Source organism: Carya illinoinensis, chromosome 13 (genome assembly GCF_018687715.1).
Source record: "Carya illinoinensis cultivar Pawnee chromosome 13, C.illinoinensisPawnee_v1, whole genome shotgun sequence".
Lineage (NCBI taxonomy): Eukaryota > Viridiplantae > Streptophyta > Magnoliopsida > Fagales > Juglandaceae > Carya > Carya illinoinensis.
Window position 1 is genome coordinate 9,323,256 of NC_056764.1, and position 22,342 is coordinate 9,345,597.

General features: G+C 35.6%; 2 protein-coding genes across 3 annotated transcripts; both read right to left on the reverse strand.

Moving 5' to 3' along the window:
- Positions 1-4,349: 4,349 nt before the first annotated feature.
- Positions 4,350-6,735, reverse strand: LOC122290816 (protein THYLAKOID ASSEMBLY 8-like, chloroplastic). 2 transcript variants are annotated; one of them, XM_043098480.1, is made up of 3 exons: positions 6,183-6,735; positions 4,748-5,138; positions 4,350-4,640 (listed from the first exon to the last, which is right to left on the reverse strand). In XM_043098480.1, the coding sequence occupies exons 1-2, from the start codon at positions 6,549-6,551 to the stop codon at positions 4,749-4,751; spliced, it is 759 nt and encodes a 252-aa protein (XP_042954414.1). In that variant the 5' UTR covers positions 6,552-6,735; the 3' UTR covers positions 4,350-4,640; position 4,748. The 2 variants fall into 2 exon arrangements, with proteins under 2 accessions (XP_042954414.1, XP_042954413.1); XM_043098479.1 differs by having other exon boundaries at positions 4,350-5,138; positions 6,183-6,734.
- A 3,091-nt stretch (positions 6,736-9,826) lies between these two features.
- LOC122292956 (elongin-C) lies at positions 9,827-13,314 on the reverse strand. The gene is made up of 4 exons (XM_043101535.1): positions 13,056-13,314; positions 12,710-12,815; positions 10,255-10,379; positions 9,827-10,114 (listed from the first exon to the last, which is right to left on the reverse strand). Exons 1-3 carry the CDS (start codon positions 13,165-13,167, stop codon positions 10,301-10,303), a joined length of 297 nt encoding a protein of 98 aa, XP_042957469.1. The 5' UTR covers positions 13,168-13,314; the 3' UTR covers positions 9,827-10,114; positions 10,255-10,300.
- Positions 13,315-22,342: the final 9,028 nt, after the last annotated feature.

The following is a 22,342-nucleotide window of genomic DNA, read 5'->3' on the forward strand; positions in this document are numbered from 1 at the left end:
ATAAATGTAGGCTTTAATGCCGAACTACTTAAATCATTCTCTCTCTACTTATATTTCCTACATCTTATTTACCATTTGAGCTATGGATGAGAGCATTCCGAGCATTGTACCTTTGTCTAAGCGCCACTATGAATCAATTCATGACCATACCGTTGGCATTCAGCTTTGGCTGAAAAATGCATCAACAGGTGGTAATATAAGTCGTTTGCTCACATTATCCTTGAGTATGGTTAACGTTACTATTACTCTGAATAAGACCGACTTAGGTGATGCACATTATTTTGCCCTTTTGAACAATAAAAAGTCACCATGACTAACTCGAAATGTGAATTAAATTGTATAAAAGAAAAAGCAAGCAACTGAATTAATTTATCTTCAAAGCCAACTCAATCGAATTGTTCATTTTCAGAAAACTCACATCTCATCTCATCTTATCTCATTTTAATCATTATAATTTTTTCAAATTCTCATATAAAATAAAATAAACAATTCTACTTTCTCAAATCTTAATATAAAAATAAAATAAAAAATTTAACTTGTTCAAATCTCAATACAAAAATAATATTAAAACAATATATTATAACAATATTTTATTTAACTTTCAATTTTAATCTCAACTTATCTCATCTCATCTCATTTCTGAAAACAAATGACGCAGCAGGTACGTTTAGATAATAAGATGAAATGGAAAATTCTTAATATTTTTCACAATTTTTTTCCAATATATATATATATATATATATTTATAAGTGAACAAAGTTTATTAATAGAAATGGGCATAACCCAAGTATACAAGATGGTATATAAGAGGTAAGACCTATCTAGGTCGAGGTGGTCGAAACAAGAAATTTATGAAAATTTAGGCCATTAAAATCTAAAGTTATGGCCCTTAGAAATAAAATACAGAAGAAACAATAAACTAAGTTCCTCTAGTGACTGCTCCTAGTTTTCGAAAGTCCAATCGTTACGCTCTTGTCAAATCAATCACAAAATGTAGGTCGGGACCATTTTCCACAACAGCCTTGATTTGAGGGACACCTCTCGAGAGTGTCCAACTAGCTAATAGATCAATCACCATGGTCGGCATCACAAAAGATAACTCAACTCAGCTAAACACTTCAGCCCACAAGGCTCTAGCTGTCTCACAATCACCAAATTGGTGCAATCTAGGATAACAAGGTGTCTCTTTCTCAAGTTGTTTGTGATGATCCGCTTTTACGTGTATTTTCACTGAGAGAGTGTTTTTAATTTAATTAATATAGTAGTCGTTTTATTTTAAATTAATGTATTTTAATTGGTTTTAATTTATTTGATATTCTGTTTAATTTATTTTAGTCGTTTTATGTTTTTAAAATCGTTTTCGGCGGATCAATTTTTGGTTTCCGGGAGTGAGGATTGGATCTCATTTGTTTTTTTTTCTCTTTTTCATTTTTCCATTTTCCTTTTTCTTTTTCTTCTTTTCTTTCTTTTCTTTATTTTTCTTCTTCTTTTCTTCCCCGGTTTCTCTCTCCCCGCGCGCTGCTTCTTCCATTTCTCCTTCCCATTGTCGCCTGTTGACTAGCCCAGACTGCCACCGTCCAGCGGCCGTGTAGTACACCACCCTTACCAAAATCTTCCCCTCCCACCAGTGATCATCCCCTCCAATTTTCAGGGTCATTCGACCAGCCGTTAGCCGCCACGCATGGCTGGAAGTCAGGGCACCAGCCCTCTTTTTCCTCTCTATCGCAGGTTGCTTTCTCAGCCCAGAACTGCCGCTCGCCGGCGGCGTGGCCTACACCACCCACCCAGTTTTCTTCCCCTTCCACCGGTGAACATCCCCACCAAGTTTCACCTCCATCCGACCCACTGTTAGCCGCCATGAGCACCTCCAAGCCACACGGTTTTTGAGTTTTTCCGGCGCCGTCGCTCCACCTCTGGCCACAATCTCTTCACAGTTTCATCCCCTACCTCTTGCCGACCTAACCCACCTAATTTCAATCTGAATCCGTTGCCGGAGCAGCTCCCACAAGCTCAACTCCGTTCAGCCCCTTTTTGGCCTTCCACCGCCGTTTCCACCGCCACCCACGGCCAAAACTCACTTCCTTTAACTTCATAAACATCTCAAGACCATTCCCTATCAATTTTGTGTCTTAGTTTGTCCCCATTCGAAAATGGATAATTTATTACCCACGGCCACAGTGTAAAATACACTATTACATTGCTTTTCCTCCTCCTTTTGCAACGCCGCGAGCTTTCGAAAAATACCGTATAGCGCTCTAAGTATTTTCCAAACTCTACTTTTAGATTTAAATATATTTTGTTCTTACAATATATTATCTGGTTGGTTGGTTGATTCCGGACTGAATCCGATAAGTTCGGAGGTCGGATGGATTGAGGACGGAGTTGCTTGGTTTGTTGAAGTGTGATTGGTTGGTTGGTTTGTGCCTTGTGGTTGCATTTTACATGGTGCATGCACGTGCATTTTATTTAAATTGAGAAAATCCTGTTTTATTGGCGTAAATGGATTTTCGGGTGCGTGTGTCTCACGAGCTCAAGTCAAGATGGGTTATTATCTCGGTGAAACTCCTCTGTTCACTCGGGAGCGTGAAATACTGAGTGATGTCCCCTGAGTTGTCGCTGGGCGACAACGGGAGCGGGCGGGATAGTAACGCTCTACGCACCGACTCCGTGACCCTTCGCTGACGAGGGCTAGAGGATGCTTGGCTACGAACGCGCGAGGCGCGAAACTAGGCATCACTCGTTTAGGTGTCATACGAGTGGTCGTTACCCGCGGTGTGGCACATGAACCAAGGTGTGTGAATGACCCATAGGGGAGGTCATGGTGCATACGGATTAATTGGTTAATGGATTGAGTTGGTTATGAGCCAAATGAGACTTTTGGCGAGTTTTTGGAAAATAATATGTTTTTGGGGCCAAATAGGATTTTTGGCGTGCGTGGAAAAATATGGTTTTATGGGTTTCGTGCATTGGCATTTTATGCATATTGTTTGAGTTTTAATATGTTTTTATCTAGTGGTGTTTGGATCTTACTTACCTGCGGCACCATTTTTGGTATCGTAGATTTTGATGCAGAGTTCGAAAAGGAGGAGGAGGCTGAGCTCGGGGATGCGGCTCCGCCGGAGTTCTAAGTTGAAGTCTATGCTTTGTCGTTGGATTTGAACTATATTTGTGTTTTGTAATATTTTATTATGTATATTTTGAACAGCTTTGTATTAAACAAAAGAAAATTTCTGATATTTAGTTATATGACTTTGCTATCCGCTGCGTGTTTCTTTGTGCACATTTGTTGCTTATACACACACTTGACACTCGTCGATAGGGTGGTGACCCGCGATGTCACCATCCGGACGTCTCGATTTTCCCGTGTCCATACGTGAGGATTTGGGGGTATCACATTGTTAGTTGTTAAGATCTTCCCCAAAACTACTGTCCAAGTAAAGAATACTATTTTGAGAGGTGCCTTATTCCTCTAAATTTTCCTCTATGGAAACTAGGTCTTTTCCAAAACATTACTCAAATATAAAATATTTTTCAATTTCTAATTTTTAACCTTTTTATCTAATCACTACCTAATCATTGCAACTTTTACAAATTTCAAAACAAAACACAAAATTCAACAACTTTTTCAAAATTCAATATAAAACTTATATAATTTTATAATTTTTTATTCAATTTTTTCCCTTTTTCCTTTCCTAAAAAATCAAAATCTAATAAAACATGTTAACTCAAACTATTTCATTACTATTTACTGATTATTTTACTATTATTTATAGAATTTTAAAATACTCTAAGTGCCCAAATCAACCCTAAGTCACATCAAGCCTAAACCAACATAAACACGCGATAAGCCAGAGCCTCAAAGCCTTTAATACTTCCAACACCCCACCCCCATAAAAAGAAAAATCAGGAAGATCGTAAAATTCTAGATTCAGTATGGGGGTGGAGGGGTGGTGAATGGAATTCAACATTATCCTTTGGGCATATATAAGCCTATATAGAACTTGCATTTTTCTTGATTCCTTACAAAGAAATACAAAACAATGTACAATCTTATGGTCTGTTTGAAAACACAATTGATCTCAAATATTCTCAGACTACTTCATTATTTCACAAACTATTCACTACTATATCAGTACAATTCTTATTACTATTCATAGATCATCAGATATACTCTTAGTATCCAAATGGAGCCTTACTCTATGATGTTGAATCAATCTAATTGGCGGTGCACCATATTTTCTTTATTGCATCTTCAAGCTGTTCATCATTCGAAAGGGCAATTTAATCCTATTATCATGATGCGCTAGGTACATATATAGGTCGAATTTGTACCGGTGAACCAAGACAAATTCATGTAATGCAGCTCTATCTTCAATTACAAACAGCTTTGGTCATACGAGTTATTTTCTGACATCATTGAACTGTTCATACATGTTTGACATATTCTTGTATTATTTCTAAGCTCAGGCAGGTTCAAGGTGTCGAACTACCATCTCACGTTGAAAAAGTTGAAGTGCGGATCCCTTGCATACTTGCGGGTAATCAAGAACTTCCCTTCCACACAAATATTGTTTCTCTTTTCTTCGACCAGTCAAACAATTTTTCTAAAGGATTCCAATACCATGTATCTGAATATGCTACTGTATATCCTCATAGAAGGCATTTCAGGTGTCAGAAAAATACAAGTAAAGGAGTATTTTATCAAACGGAAATATTTAAAAATAAATAAATAAAGGCACAAGGAAACCTTAGCATCTCCCAAATATCTCTTCTGGAGGATCATACACATGCCGCTCGGGAAAGAGCTCTTCAAAGTCTTGCTTGACTTTGTTTCTCAACAAGGGATGTGGCAGAAGTCCCTTCAACAAAATCCTGAATGGCAACTCGTCAGGAGGATCTGGGGATTTCTTCATGTCTTCATATATGTTCATTGCATCTGCAGGAGATCCATACTTCAAGAAGCCCCTGATGACTTCAGTATATGTTTGAGAATCAGGGAATAAGTCCTCCTTTCTCATATCTTCCCACAACTGCATTGCGTCGTCCATTTTTTGACGTCTTGCTAATGCAATAATCAGGTCCTTATAAAGATAGACATCGGGCTTGTACCAGTCTTGCTTCTGTATCACCCTGAACATCTGAAAATTCATTTAGTTGCTCGTAAGCCCAAGTGCATAATTTTAGTTAAAATAAACACTGATGTAAAAAACCAAGCATAATTTTATTGTTAAATGTAACCAAGCGGAAGATGATAGAGATTCTAATCAAAGATATGGCCTAACCAAATTGTGGTTTCTGCATTCTGAAGAAGCATAACTTCAGACAAAGAAAAGTCCAAGTTTTCTTAAAGGAAAAAAAAACCCAGAGAAGACTAAGTTTGAATTGCAGAGTTGCATATTGAGGAAAATGAGGAAAGGCAGACGAGAGCTAACAAAAAGGAACAATAAAGTTATCATTGCCAATGAAAGAGCACCTGACTTGAATGCCGCATTAATAGGGCATGCTAAACCCAAAATACAAACGTAAACTACCTGATTCTCTATCTATAACTATTCCTTCATTATCCTCATCGTGAAACTAGTAAACAATAAACAGTAACCCATCAGAAGTTCGATCCTAAAAGACCAGAAAAATTGGATGCGTTTGCCATTGGTTGCATTATAGAAATGCCCACTAAAAGAAACCCCTGGAATTGAACTCTTCATAGTTACGGACAACCAGCAGCCACAAGCTCAAGCTAAGTTCACAAGGCGAATACATTGCTTTATATGCGAAGCTTCAATTTAAAAGTAAGTAAAGTGATCCTCATACATATATTAAATCAGAGCATATTAGAAGTTTCCAAAAGTTGATTTTTCCTCAAAGGAGTTTTATCGAACACTTGCAAGCCGTATTCACTATACTGCTCTTCTTCAAGATGTATTCTACAAAAGGTACTTGCTTTCGCAATTTATGAAGTAAGTTCGCCATTAAGAAGATCATTTCCACCTCACATTGCAAATAATGACTATTCCAATTCAGTTCATAGAGATAGAGAGAGGGCTAACAAAGTTTGTTTTTTTTTTTTTTTTTTTTATAAGTAAAGAGAGGGCTAACAAAGTTACCAATCAAGAACCCAGAGGATGAAAATATAATAGCAACCCAAACGAATATGTATAATAGGCAGTACATCTCAAGCGAACCTTGAAAGCCAAAGCAACCTCTTCCTGGCGCTCGAGCTCACAGAGAACAGCAATAATATCCATCTTCAAGAGCCTCAGTACATGGGTCTTCATGAACTTCTCAAGCTTCTCTTCGTTATCCTTGAACCTCTTCAACCCCAATATCACAAAAAGCGCTTCTTTCCCAATCAGCTTCTTGCCTCTCCAGAGTGGTCCTCTGGGCCTCCCATCATGGTATAGCCTAAAGGGTTTGCAATAATCGGGTACTAATGCTAGGACTTCGGGTTTTACTGGCAACGAGGGCTCTCTAATAGGGACTATCCTTAGGTTCCGAATGAGTATGGAAGCCAAAAAAGGGTGTTTTAGTCTTGAAAATGCACGGGTTGCCATTGGGGTTACTCGGGTGACCAAGTTGATCAGGTTTCCACCGGCGAACGAAATGCAGGGCAAACCACGTTCGCGCAAAAGGCTATAAAACGAGTCAAACGACACACAACTCAAAAGCAAAAACTACACGGCGTACACGCAGTACGGTCAGTGAAAAGGGCCAAGAGAAACATTTTGCGAAGTGATTTGGCAAGGGATTAGAGTCAACCAAAAATGTTGGGGGAACTTGAATTTCTAATGCAATATTTCTTCTAACTAAAGGGGTATTATGTGAAAAATGATGTTGGTAGGTTTTTTAATTGCCATTTGTCCATCATCCCTTTTTTTTTATACATTTGTAGATGAGGTTTCGAATTCCAGATTTCTATTTAAGAGATTGGGAGTAATGTTCATCAGGTCACAGGTCTTTGATATTTGTCCATTATTTCTTAATATAATATTAAATATTTATTAAATTAATAAAAATAAAAATAATCTTTTAATCATTTAATATCATATTAAAATATTATATATGATATTTTTAGATAAACAATGTAGGTAAACAACACAATAATTTAATTTTTGCATCGAATTTAACTAATAAATTTATATGGAATGAGAAAAAAATCTTTCTCGTACTATGAATAGCATTGAAGGGATGGCTCGCACAAACCTTTGAAAAGCAAAGAATCATGTAAAAAATTGTAAAAAGATTGTGACAATGTCACATGTGTAAGGAATTTTTTCCCTCAAGCCAAAGGTTCAGAATATAGGCTCAAATACACGAGAAGCCTAGGCCAACCAAGCAGCCCATCAGCCTAACCAAGAGGCCTCCACCCTTGGAGCAAAGGGCGGTCTACAAATTCAAAAGTGCGGAAAACCCCCATAACTCAAAGGAAGGGGGCAACATGCCATCTTGGCACCCTCTATGCAGCTTAGTCTTGCATAGCCATGAGAGGGCAGACATGCGTAAATTGTAGGGAACTCTTGATCCTCTGATGGATAGGGAAGGGAGAGCCAGACGGCATGAACCTGAAGGGTGAACGAGACAATGAGCCACACCACATTTATTACGTCACCCTAGGAAGCCACACCGCATTAAAGAAACCTAACTAAATGAACTCTTAAGATGACACATTCTCCTAACATTGGGCATGGGCAGCTGACCCTAGGAATCGGGTATAAAAGATGAATCTCTAAGTACTAGAAAATCTCTCTGAACTCTCGATACTATTGCACTAAACTCTAAGGCTGCGTTTTGGATGTTAAGTTAAGTTGAGTATTTTATGAATAATAATGAGTTGAGATGATTGAGTGAGTATTGTGGGGTCCACTTAAAATGAGTTTATATGTGTTTGAATGTTAAAATGAGTTTAGATATATTTATGAGAAGTTATAAAATAATTAGGTCCCACCATGAATGTTTACAATTCACCTGACATTATTGTCTCACTTCCAGCACGCCAAACCTTCAAAAGAAAAAAAAAAAAAAGTTTCTATAAGCTTGCACTTCATTCTAGTGCAAGGAATAAATGTCAATTGTGGGCCCAGCCAACATATGTAAACTTTGAACTGCACTCAGTTGTGGGGCCCAATGATATAAACCCATGGGATCGAAATTTTTTGAACTCACAATCAAATTGAAAAACTCACTCAAAAAAATCAATATCAAGCCAATGAGATCTAAGCCCGTTAAAATCTTGTTTCATGAACCTAGATATGATGATATAGACCCGTTAAAATCTTGTTTTAAAAACCTAGATTTGGTGAGAACGCCACAAAAGTTTTTGCCTTTAATAAGTTCTTAGTTCATTCAATAATAAGTGGGGAAATCTAAAATTCTCTCTAAAAATAATTCATTCAATAATTGAAAATGCAAGTGGCGGCCACAAGGTTTTATAAAATCCCTTCTAAAACCCTAGGTGCCTAATATGGCCTTTAACAAAATAAAAATATAGGCCAGACCTCTTAAAGCCCAAATAACCTAGACTACATTCTTATAGCTAATAATAGAAATCATTTTAATGAATTAAAACAGGTCCAAAGCCTTCAATCACATAAACATAACAATAGACCCACAAGCCTATACTTATTGAAATAAAATCTACACTCAATCCCTAAGTCATGTTGCCCCCTTCCATGACTTGTATCATATGGATTAAAACTAATTCTCATTCTTTCAAACTCGTCGTGAATGTTAGAGTCTTGATAGATGAATTTGCACACTCGACCTAAGCATTGTATTGCTTCCTTAATCTTCTCAGCTCTTGACTTTGTGATTGGCCCATCTAAAACTTGCAAGGGATCTTTAAGATTTGGTCCACTATGGTGCCCGTCACCCAGCCAATGCCAATTGTCAGTTCTGGCACAAGGAACCCATACATGCTTTTCAGTTTGAGTTGTCGGCGCTACTCACAATTCATGGGTTTAGGTGAAAGTGGGTTTGTCAGTTGTGGGGCCCAACCAGTGGGTTTAAACTTGAACTGCACTCACTTGACGACCCACATGTGTTTGGATGTTCAAAATAACCTAAAAGTGAAGTGCACTTAGCTGCTCTGTGCATCCAAACGAGCCCTAGACGATACTGACTTTAGCATCAAAGACTGATCTCTAGCTACCACCATGGCCCCGGTCTCACAATGTTTTCTCTGTTTTCGTAAGTCCAAGATTGAATACCCGAATTGCTAAAAACCCAGCCAAAAAGCAAGCAAAACATGACGTTAACAATATGTATCTCATTTTCATTCTTTGAATATAATAGAGATTGTGGAAAGAGACCACAAAACACTTCTTCTCATTTAAGAACTTAAATGAGACCAACTTAGGATCCACTTTCATTTTCACCATTCACGCACACCTACAATGCATTAGAAAAATATTTTTAGATATACCTTGATCGTAAAGTTTTCAAAGTGTAGCATTTTTGTTTAATAACCGTATTTATTTAGATATAGAGAAAAAAAAAAAGCGTATTTTGAATTGTCGAATATTTATTGATATGATCTTTCGAGTTCTTCTAAACTTAATAATCAAATTTATGGTCATTCAAACTCGACACAATCAAAAGCCTTTTTGTTTCGAGAATTATACATGTTGTTTATGCTAGGAGTTGTAACACAGTATGGCCTCAATTGTAAGGCAAAGATCGTCATTGAAGGGCAATTCAGATAATTCGGGTATGCCATGAAAATATATGGGGCAAGTGCTGTCATCTCCTTAAACGAGTGTAAGTTCTTCAACGCCTCATGCACGAGAACGGGATTAATAGCTTGAATTGGGGATCCACATGCTCATATCCGTAAGAAACTTTGGTGATTCTGAAACATTAACTTCTGGTGAAACTAAATAAGGAAGACCTTTTGAAGAGTTACATCATCCCAACAACAAATTTGTTGTTAAATCTTCGACATTGAAGTTCGAATCATTCTAACACTGTTTTTAGTCTAAAAATCACACACAGCCTAAATATTATATACTACATTTCAATGCAAAGTAAGTTCCACTACATGCGATCACCACTACCTTCGTATAGTTTTTGAAACTTCTTGAGCAACAATGGCACCTGAAGCATCCTTAGTAGATAATCACTGGATGAAGGATCCAAACAAAAAGGTGGTAAAGTTAAAACAAACTTATAGCAGACTCACTAAATGAAACTTACTACAACCGCTACAGAAGAAAATCGAAGTACAAAATCATTTTACTCGGAAAGAAAAATGACGCTTACGATGTTGAACAGGACTTGCCACCCATGAGGCAAAAGAGGTGATAATTCAAGTATGAAGGTAATTGGCAGCCATCATCAGCTCCAGAGTCAACTCAGGTTCAATGGGAAACTCAGTCTCCTTCCCACTGAAAGATAGTAGCATTTGTGTATCAGTATGACGTAATAACAATGGGGGTTAATGGAGTTTCTGATCAAAGCTCCAGATCAATTCCAACGAACAATCAGTGCCAAATCCAGCTTTTATAAGTATGTAGAACAGAAGTTAGAAATATTGGTGCAGTTACATTCTTTACAAATAATTTGACAATGCCAGTCACCGAGAACTTAACAAAAATAACACGCACAAAGTGTACCACAAATAATTAAACAGACATGGTGCCTCACTCCAAGAAAGTATCATAATAAAGAAAGAGTTCTGCTGCATATAATCACTTTTGTATACTCTTAGTGCACTCTACTGATGTGATTGGCCAAAGTAATTATTTTATATTAAAAGAAAGTGACACAGCCAATTATATTAGTGGAGTGCACAAAGAATATGGAAAAGTGACTGCACATAAGATTTTTCATAAAGAAATTGATTATAAATAGGAGGCTCAGGAGAAAGATGCTTAACCAACTAAATTTAACTCAAATCATTACAGGCAGAATAATTATCAAATAATTTATTTGAATAGATTATGTATGAGAAAAAGCGAAAAAGTACAGATGAGTCCACCCTACTTTTCCTCAACCATTAAGCTTATCATATTCATCAATCCCGATTTTGAAATGATATTTGCAAGCATCACCTTCTCATTACACAAGTTGTCATTTTTCTATAACCTATAATTTCCATATAAACTTTACATGTTACTCCAATTATTAAATTGTGAAAATCCGTTAGTTGGATAAATTGAAAAATAAATAATGACCTATGAGATAAAATTAAATCTGTAGGGCATGATATGACATTAAAATGTAACCATCCATATAACAGGTTCACAATAGCCTAATACGGAAAATATTATACGAATTAATTTTGCTTTTTAAGGAAAAGTCTGACCTATCAGTATTTTTCCTATAAACAATCACATCGATAAAGACATCAAGCTTCTAAATTACTAGAACATCCAACACTGGCTTGCCTAAACCTTCACACAACCATTGGGAGCATCACTAGGAGAAGCAGCCATCACTTCACTCAGTAACATAGCTACTTCAAACCCGATCAGCATCATATATTTCAGTAAATAAAACCAATGTATAAAAATTGAAACCTTTTGCCTTTGGAAGCATATCTGAAACATCCTGGATATTCCAATCATAAAAAATGCCACATCAGCATTTCTACAATAACATATATATATATATATATATCTATACATGTGTATTATTGCTTCATGCCCTATGTTTAATTCATATAGACAGACGACAATGCAAAAGTAGGAAGAAGAAAGCATACAAAAAGAACAGCCACACTCAATAGTTTAGTCCATAATCGCCGCTAGAGGAGTAAAATTGCAAGAGGACAAGTTTCGGTAATCGGCAAAGAATATGATAGATACCATTAGAGGCAACATACCACTTCCATTCAAAAAAATAAGGAGTTACAAGAACCTAACCTCAGTAACACAATATGTAAATGACTAGATTCCACATCATAATAAAAACATTGTACTCATTCTTTTTCAAACCAAAAAGACTTTCTCACATTTTTGCACAGTTAAACAGACCCAACATTAGTGATCAAGATTAGTTTAAATAAAAACAAAGACAAAGAATAAACAGGGAGCTTCTAGGTCAAACAGTCAAGAGCATGGCAAAAGCAACAGGAAGCCATGCCTTCCAACTGGGGATAAAAAAACACAATAGTGTTGGAAACAGGTATTGGAAACAGGAAGCCATGCCTTCCAAGTATTTTTTAGCAGAGTGGGAAGGAATTTCAAGGGATCCCTTTCTTATTCAACAATTATCACACCTCTTGGCTCATAAACGAAACTTAAAGGATTATGTCAGGGCTTTTACTCGAAAAGTTGCATCAGTATGCCCTACGAATTGAAACATAACAAATAATGTGATATTCCAAAAGACTGCAAGTGTGCAACTGATGCTTGCCTTTATATAGAGGAAGAACAGTATAGATAATTCCAACATGAAAATGTAGGAGAAGTGATCAAGGTTCTTTCTGTCACTTTTCATATGATATAAGCACCAAGAATCATCTTTAAATTCCTTTGTAAAATGTATAAACGCCAAGAAAAAATCTCTATAATCCTTTGTAGGATATCATACATGTCTATACAAAGAAAGAGAACTATGATAATGGCATCCACCCATACTGATGAGACAAACATCCAGAAATTTAAAATATGTTCATCGAAAATAACACAAAAGAAACAAAAAGCCAATTATCGGACAAGACAGCCAAAAGAAGGACACGAATTAAGAAATAAATGAAGGGGAAGATGAAAACCTGGCGAATTGAAGATGCCAGTAGAAATACTTGCAGATCTTCTCTAATATCGTTGTGCTGATCTCAGGGAAAGTCACTTCCCCATGCTGCGTTTCAGCAAAGCTCCCTATCAGAAATTACAGAATAGATAGACCCACTTCGTCAGGCACGAATCACAGAAAGTATGCGAGGCAATAGGAATTGTTTTCTCCAAAAATTTTAACTTTAATCATATAATGCAAGATAATGAATTGCCTAGCTCAACCCAAGGCAGCCCTAATTGTATTCGGTCCGGAAAGAAATTTAAAAAGGGCAAGAGAGAGAGAGAGAGAGAGAGAGAGAGAGAGAGAGAGAGAGAGAGAGAGACCTGGAGAGGTAAGCATATTGTAGATGGTCTGAGAAACCATGGCGGCTTCCTTATCGATCACGAATTCGAAACCCTCGGCGCTGATCAGCTTCACCGTGTCCTCTTTCTTCATCTTCGCGCAATCTCTCTCGCTTGCTCTGCGTCGTAGACTCGTATGCGTGCGCCGCTTGCTGTAATTTTCCTTCTTTTATCTCTTCAACTGACCGTGATAATCGTGATAACCATGAAATTGGAATAGGGATCAGGGGAATACAAACACATTCGGAGATAATAGCATTTCGAATGCTTTGTTATCCTGTCCTGTAAAATACGTTATTAAAATTTATTTTTTTATTTTACATATTAATTTTTTTAATATATCATTTATCAACTTATATATTTTTTTCATATCATTTAAATATTATATTTTTTAATATTTTTATTCATTTCAAATATTTTTTCTAACTATCAATAATATTCTTATATCTTTTTATATTTACAATATCTTCTCATATACAATATCTTATAATTATGTTCTATTTTAAATTACTCGAAATTTATAAGCTAAATCAAAATATATATTAATTCAAAAAAAATTTTAAAATATTATTTAATGTAAATATTCTAAAAGTATATTATAAGAATATTCATTCTCGATAATTGTAAAAGAATATTTTTAAGATATTTTTCATATATATTTTTTAAATATCTATTTTCGATAATTGTAAAAAAATATTCTTAATATATTCTTTAGTATATTATAAAAATATATCTTTGGTTTTCTCAAAACTTTAACTATAAATAACATCTTTATTACCATTTCTTTACACAAATTTTCTAGTTTTTTTTTTATATATAATTTTTATGGATCTCTTTTTGAGTTATTTGACTCTTCTTCATCTAACGAGAAGTTTGAATTATATTTAGTTCTTGCTATGGAAGAAGAAGGTTTGGGTAATGAAAAAGACTCACATTGTGTTATGATTCTATTCCACGTCGTATATTCATTCGAAAAAATTCGTTTGAGGGCATCCAACGCCTTTTCGTGGATTATTTTGCTGAATTACCCATATATCCTCCAAATGTATTCCTTAGGAGGTTCCGAATGCAATGTCATCTTTTCTTTCATATTCAAGCTATAGTTGATGCGTACGAACCATATTTCATCTAAAGAAAAGATGCTACTAGAAGACTTGGGCTTTCCTCCCTTCAAAAAATAATTGTTGCGATGAGAATATTAGTTTATGGAGTATTTGGTGTTTCTGTGGACTAATATTTAAGGATTGCAGAAAATATAACAACCGAGTGTTTAAAGAAATTTGTTAAGGAAGTCATTAGCAGCTTCTCCAATAAGTACTTAAGATCACTAAACGACAGTGATATTACTAGCTTACTCGCAGTTTGAGAAAGTAATGGGTTTCCTGGGATGTTAGAGAGTATTGATTATATGCATTGGAAATGAAAAAATTATTCAAGTGCATGGAAAGGAATGTATAGTGATCACATTCATGAACCAACGATAATTTTAGAAGTCATAGCTATAACAACCCGCTCCTTCTTTGTTCATAAAATAATATTATTTCATCATTAATTAAAATGATGAAATCTCATTTATAGTTCATAAAATAATATTCTATCTTAATTCCTCTTAGTGTTTTAAGTTAAATTAATGTTTTAATTCTCACCGTTAGATCGTTTGTAGATCCCAAGGCGAAGGGCTTGGATTAAAAACCCAAGCCTCTCTCTCTCTCTCTCTCTCTCTCTCTCTCTCTCTCTCTCTCTCTCTCTCTCTCTCTCTCTCTCTCTCTCTCTCTCTCTCTCTCTCTCTCTCTCTCTCTCTCTCTCTCTCTCTAGCGACGGTTTGCCTCCCCCTCCATGGTCGTGCTTCCCTTTCTCCAGCCCAACGCCACCGCTGGCCGTTCAGCTTCACCTCCACCACCAGCAACTCCCCCTCAAGCCGGCGAGTTCATCACCACTGGCAACCCACTCTCTCTCCTCCTCCCTCTAACAAAATGGGTATGAAAACCCATTTCTCTCACCGTAGCGCTGCCGTGCATGAACAGCTGGGCCACCGAGCTTCTCCATTAGCACCACCACTCCATGGGCTTCACTTCCATGGTCTTCCATTCCCCCAGCTCTCTCATTTTCCGTTGCACCACCAAAAACACACGCACGAAACCCATACGGGTTCTCGACAGTACATGGCTACCCAAATCGCTAGCCACCACCCATGAGCTCCCTTGACCACCCCCTTCCTCCTACCTTTGATCCAGCCACCTTAGCTCTTCCCTAGACCACATGCACATGGCCTTCATGCATGCCACCGTACACGGCCACTTCGGCCCCCAGAGCCACCATGCCCCTCCACGGCACCTCCTAAGCCCTTCCATGGCTAGCCATGGTCCCCAGCCTTAAAACCTAAATTTCCTAATTTAGCCATACAAGGCCCAAACTCCTCCACGAGTCACCGTGCAACCAGCACATGCCACCTCGACACCACCATGAGGTCACCACTCTAGGACCACGACCAAACCTTTTCCCGCACAGATCCACACTTGTAGCCACCTCTAGTTACCCAAACAGCCACTGTACTTGATTTAATCGTGATGGGTAGCGAGCACGTACAGGTTATCATGTTGATGGTATAACCCTCTATATCTCGTTATTTATGATAAATTTTAGTCAATAGGTTGTGGGCTATGTTGTTAGTATAGTAAAGTTCGCTACGTAGTTGTGAAGTGAAGTGTGATTGTGTAGTGAAGTGTTGTGGAATGTGCTGTGGAGTATAGGTGTGAGGTGTATGCCGTAGTTGTAATACGGTGTAGTGTTGTGAAGAGAGTATATGTGAAGTGTACTCCATGTAGTGCAGCAATGCATCGTGTGGCGTATGCTATAGTGACTTGTGGCATAATGTGAAGAGAGTACATGTGGTGTGTGCTCCATGTCATGTAGCAACACACCGTATGGTGTGCATCGTGGTAATATGTGATGTAGTGAAAGGAGTACACATGATGCATATTCCATGTTGTGTAACGATGCACTGTATGACGCGTCGCGAAGAAAAGGATAGTTGCATAGTAGAGGAGCATAAAGCATGTTTTGTAGTCCGAGATGACTGGTGTCGCCTTATAGTTGAATTATGGTTTAGAGTATGTGTGAATTGATGAGGTAGTGTAAGAGTAGCGCAGCGGAAGCACGACATGTGTCATGACATAACTCGGGATTTGTCTCGAGTTACGTGACGTGACGAAGATGTAGAGGTGAATGAAGCCCTGTCGTGTCAAGTGTTGAGATGAACTTGTAAAGGGGCTGGGAAGTAGGAAGATCCTGCTGATCGGGTTTGAGTAAAATTTGATATTGGAGTATGAAGCTTGTTTGTACAAGCGAGCATTCATTGGACTTTAAGTTAATCTTAGGTGAAAAAGGATAAGGTACATGTGCATTTGGTGAGACACATGTACCGAACGGATTTATCATATATAATGGGTAATCTATCCTAAGCATGGTTGCATGATGTTAAGTTTTATAGTTGGTTTAAAGTCATGTGGTATGTATGGTTGAGAATGAGGATTTAGTATGGGCCAGAATGCAAGAAGTTAGTAATAGGTATGTTGTCTAGGATTGGGATGCGTGACTTAATTAGTCCAAGTCATGCATTGGAATGGGGTTAATAGAAGAATAAGACGAAAGTTTTAGTGTCTTAACCCTAAGGTGAAACACGGAAGTAGTGACAGTAAATGGACCCTGAAAGTTTTAGCATAGTAAATTGCATGTAAGAATACAGGGATTAGAGGTGTAAAAAAATTTGGTAAACTGGACCGGACTGAACCAAACTGGTGGAATTGGTCCGGTTCTGAGTTTGGTTCGGTCTGGTATCAGTTTTATTTTTCTTAAAACCATTTAAAATCGATTCGATTTTTATTTTTCTTTTTTTAAAACCAAATCAGACCGAACCGGTTTATATATATATATTTTAATTTTTTCTATTGTATATAATATTTATATACAATATATAACTATATATAAAATAGTTTTGTATTATATGATAAATTACTAATTAATATAATATTAAATTTTAAAATCTTATATCATTTTATTTATTGTATTAATAGTTATACTAATATTATATCACTATATTATAATATACTATAATATATCATTATATTATATATTATATTATATCATTATAGTCTATAATACAATTATAATATAATACAATTATAATATACTACAATATATTATCACTATAGTATTATATACTATAATATACTATATTATATAATATATAATATAATACATTAAAACCAGACCGAAAATTGATAAAATCGGAGTATCGGTTTATGAGGGTAACTAATGCGTAATCGGTTTTGAAAAATGCAAAACCGATGCATATTGGTTTGATCCTAAATTTTGTCCAATAAGGAACTGAACCGGACCGGTTACACCCCTGACAGGAATGGATGGAGAGTGTTCTAAGTGAGGTGTAATTCTATTTCTAGTATAGTTGCTTATGTACTAGATTGAGAATAACGTTAAAGTTATGTGTATGCATGTATGTTGTCATCTGGCACGCATATGAATAGACTAAATGGGATGAGTATAGCATGAAGTTCAGGTAAGTATTACATTCATACGCTTCTAGAGTTTTCTCAATAAATGAAAATGAAAACAAAATGTTTTTCCTTTACAATGTTTTACGAAACGACACAAAATATGTTTTACGAAAGAATGTTAAGTATAAATTTTCAAGTATAAGTATGTAGCGGCCCTACTTGGTAGCCCCTTTTTAAGCATCCCAAGTATGTAAGTGTATGCATGTGAATGGATGGTGTACGTAATAGTATGTACTGGATGTATTTTCACGAAAGGAAATGCGAAGCTTAGGCCTCATACTTTAAGCGATGCTTTGAACAACGCGAAGAAAGTGTGTTAAAATGCCCCTATGAACCGATGCATTAAATGATACCATGATCTAACGTTTTAAATGACGCCATGAAAGATGATGTTTAAGCCCATGCTTTTAAATGACTTTTAAGAATGAACGGACTGAAGGATTGAAAAGAACTGAAAGGAAATGAAATGACTGAATGCTTTAATGTATGAAAATACATAACGGCCACATGAATGTATAAATGAGTACCAAAGGACTGGATTGGGTAGATTGCAAGGTCAGATAAAAAGTATTGGTAGTGCACCCAGTGCTGCACCCTAACGGAATGAATTCCTAACCCATGGCCACGGGCGAAATCAAGTCCAAAAGACCGCTAACCCTCACACATGTGCCGTAACAATATGCAATGGCCAATGAAAGCAATAAGAAATAATATATGCATGTTAAGAAAAGATATATGCATGATAAAACCTTTTAAGAAATGTAGACAACGAGGCATGGGGAAATGTTTTATGAAAGAAAAGAAACATTTTACGAAATAGAATCATTTTTAAGAAAAACTTCATCTCAAAATGTTTTAAAAGAAAATGAATGTTCATGTATGATAGGGGTGTAATCGGTTCGATTTGGTCCGGTTTTGGACAAAATCTAGGACCGAACCGGTAGGCACCGATTTTGCATTTTTCAAAACCGATTACTTACCGATTTTCCTCCTAAGCCGGTATTCTGATTTCCAGTCCAGTTTGGTCCGGTTTTAATAAAATATAAATTTGTCATAAAAATTCTGTTTAAAAAAAAAACTGATTTAAAAATTCTATTTTATTAAAAATCTATTACCATTTACAAAAATCTGCTTTACAAAAAAATTCTGCTATGTAAAAAAATCTGCTATAAAAAATCTGCTATGTAAAAAAATTATAATATAAAAAATCTGTTTTATAAAAAAAATCTGTTATATAAACAAAATTCTACTATATAAAAAACTGCTATAAAACAAAAACTAAAATAAGAAATCTAGTGTAAAAAAAAAAATGTTATAATCCTATATTAGACGATTAGTATTAGTATATATATATTAGTATTAGTTATAGCTATATAATATATTAGACAATATAATAGTATTAATATTAGACTATTAGTATAGCTATACATTAGTATTAATTTTGATAATTTAGTATAACTATAGTCTATATTAGAATATTAGTATTAGTATATATGTGATTATTTTTTATGTGATTAAAAATTATATATAATATAAAATATATTATATATAATAAATAGTACCGGTCCAGTCCGGTTCGGTCCGGTCCAAAACTAACCGAAACCGAAACCAAACCTGTTCTGACCGATTTTTCATTTATGGAAATCGGTTCCAGACCGAACCGGTCCAAAACCGGCACAACCGGTCCGGTCCAGTTCGGTCCGGGCCTGTTTTCCGGTTTGCCGAGTTTTTTTTACACCCCTAATGTATGATATATATAGAGTGATAAATGCATGACTGAAAGCCTATATTATTATATTTTAACTGTATGAAGTAATGCTTACGAGTCATCAACTCATTTTAGTTTTTATATATGCCCTCCCAAAGATAAAAAGAGCATGACGCGTCAAGACGGACACGACACCAAGGGAAGGGCACGAAGGTCTAGGCACAACGTTTTATACGAAAGACTTTAATTTAAAATTTTAATATTTTTTGTTATAACCTTTAAAATTAATAAATATGTTTTATTCATAAACATGGAGTATTTTGTATCCTGGCATGGAATGAAAAGAAAATTTGAAAAAGGAACCGTAATTCCCGTATATTTTCATAAAATCATTTTCTAAAGGACCCACCACAAGGACTTGCATTACTATAGCGTCATACGACCTTTGGATATGGTATCCATTCTTTGGATTACTAGGCTCTCATAATGATTTTCATGTCCTAAAACATTCTTTTATTTTTAGAGAGTTTGTTGAAAGACATGATCCGAAGGTCAACTATTCAATGAATGAAAATGAAAACTCATTGGGATGTTATCTTACTGATGATATATATCCTTTATGGTTGACATTTGTCAAAACAATTCATATTCCACATGAAAAAAATATATATATTTTACTGCAGCTCAAGAATCAGCAAGAAAAAATATAGAACATGCATGGAGTGCTTCAAGCTCGATCTACAATTGTATGCGGACCTTCACGACTTTTTGATCGACAAACACTAAAGGAAATAATGATGACATGTATAATTTTGCATAATATAATCATAGAATATGAGTAGCATTTTTATTTTCGAATAGAAGATTTCATTTATGAACAAAACAATGAAATATCCTTAGAGCCAGTGTCCCATGAGCATACATATGAATTTGTAAACTTCATTCAACATCATCATCACATTCGAGATCGAGGACTTCATTCTCAACTCCAATCAGATCTTATCGAACATTTACGGCAAATATATAGTCAATCTTAAGTAATTGTATTTTACATTTCACTATGTTTAGCCTAATGTTATATTCTTGTTTTGTACAAAATGTAACCTTAACTTCAAAAAACTATATGTGCAGTATGGCTATGTTATTTAATTTCTAGTACAGCCCACTTGTCATTTTATTAAATAAGTTATGTATGAGACTCAATTTCAATTTTGCTCGGTTTATTACATAGTACTTCTTGCACCACCAATCTGTCTTTAGACTATTAAGACAATGGAAACTAAAAGTTTGGCCATTAAATACTCTAGCCTAGTGAGTATCTAATCCTTATCAATAAAATATCAAATGGTATATACATACTACTTTAGATAAATCCTACAAACATTTTGTATTTAATCAACGCTGGACTTTTTGCAATCAAAATTATCTAGACCAAATTGCAAGTGCAGACTGTGCAATAGCATGATTAAAAATTTTAAACACTTGGGTGGATCACATGGAACTGCTCCTATTTTTCACATCTACCAAATCACAAGTTTCAAAAACAAGAGGATTGTATTCATTCCATGACATTTGCCTAGACTAGTAGAAACAGAAAAATACTATACATTATGACATTATCCCAAAAATCTGGGAAAGGAAAAACCTGTATTATCCAAAAAATATGCTATACATTAGGAAATTTGCCTAAACGAGTAGAAACATGACATATACTCCAACACTTGATAAAATGAGGAACTAAGTAAACTAAGACAAAGAATAAGCATGCAAGTTGACTCCATAGAGCCTATCCATATTCTATGAAAATTAAAGTGAGATCTACACGAATAGAGTGAAGTAGCCATCAAGAAACTCACGAAGCAACTTATTCGTCCAAATAATTTTCATTCCATTATCCAAATAACACACGTGTACGAAGCAATTCATTCATTTACATAATACTCATTCATGCTCATTCATTCACATAATACTTTCAAATCATTCACAACAACACTTTAGTTCCCATAAGATCTCATTGTTTAGTATGCCACCATCATAATTTCCCCAAGAGAGAACACATTAGACTATTAAGACAATTTAGCATACGAATTATGCTATGTTCTATACAAAAAAAAAAAAAAAAAAATCAAAATATAACTATCCATTGGCTGCATTGTGGCTTCAGGTTTATGACGTGTTCTATACAAATTAGAACTTCCAAAAGTGACTACATTGGAGCTTTGGGTTTGTGTTGTGTTATATACACAAAAAAAAATCAAAGTAGAACTTTCAAATGTGGCTGCCTTGTGGCTCCAAGTTTGTACTGTATTCTATACAAAAAACTATCAAATAAGCATCCACAAAAGTGGCTACATTGTTACCTTTTAAAAAATATTCATTTGTAGCCCATATCAAACTCAGTCATAGTTTTGTAGACCTTTGCTTCTCAAGTATTTTTAATTGGCAACAACAAAAATACTTTTGGTGCATTGGAGGCAAACTTGAGGTGTCCATCCTCATAATTTCCTTATCTTCTCTCTATTGGTCCAACTCAAGCCTCTCTTTTGTAAGACGGATAATCTCTTTTCTATCTTCTCCCTATTCAACATTTGCTCTCTTCTTCTCCTCTCTCATCTTAGTCAACATATTAGCAGGATTAGAAGATGTACTATTTTGCCTCTTTCTCTCTCTCCCTCTCTCTTTTTCTTTTTTCCAGCCTTCTTTCCAATGGGTCCCTCCATATTCACATCTATAGATTGAGATGTGGTGTCTTTATCTAGACATGTAAACTCTGGCACATGAACATTTGGGATTGTTGATATTCTCTTAGTTCTCAATGTACCATCAGCCACAGTCTGTTTCCATTTTGAATAGTCCAACAATTAAGGAAGTTGAATGTCAATGACTGATTACTTCGATAGAGCTCATTTCCTTGCTCAATCTAAAAAATTCGTAAATGAGATGTGAAATATATCTAATACAATGTCATTTGTACAATGAAATTAAAG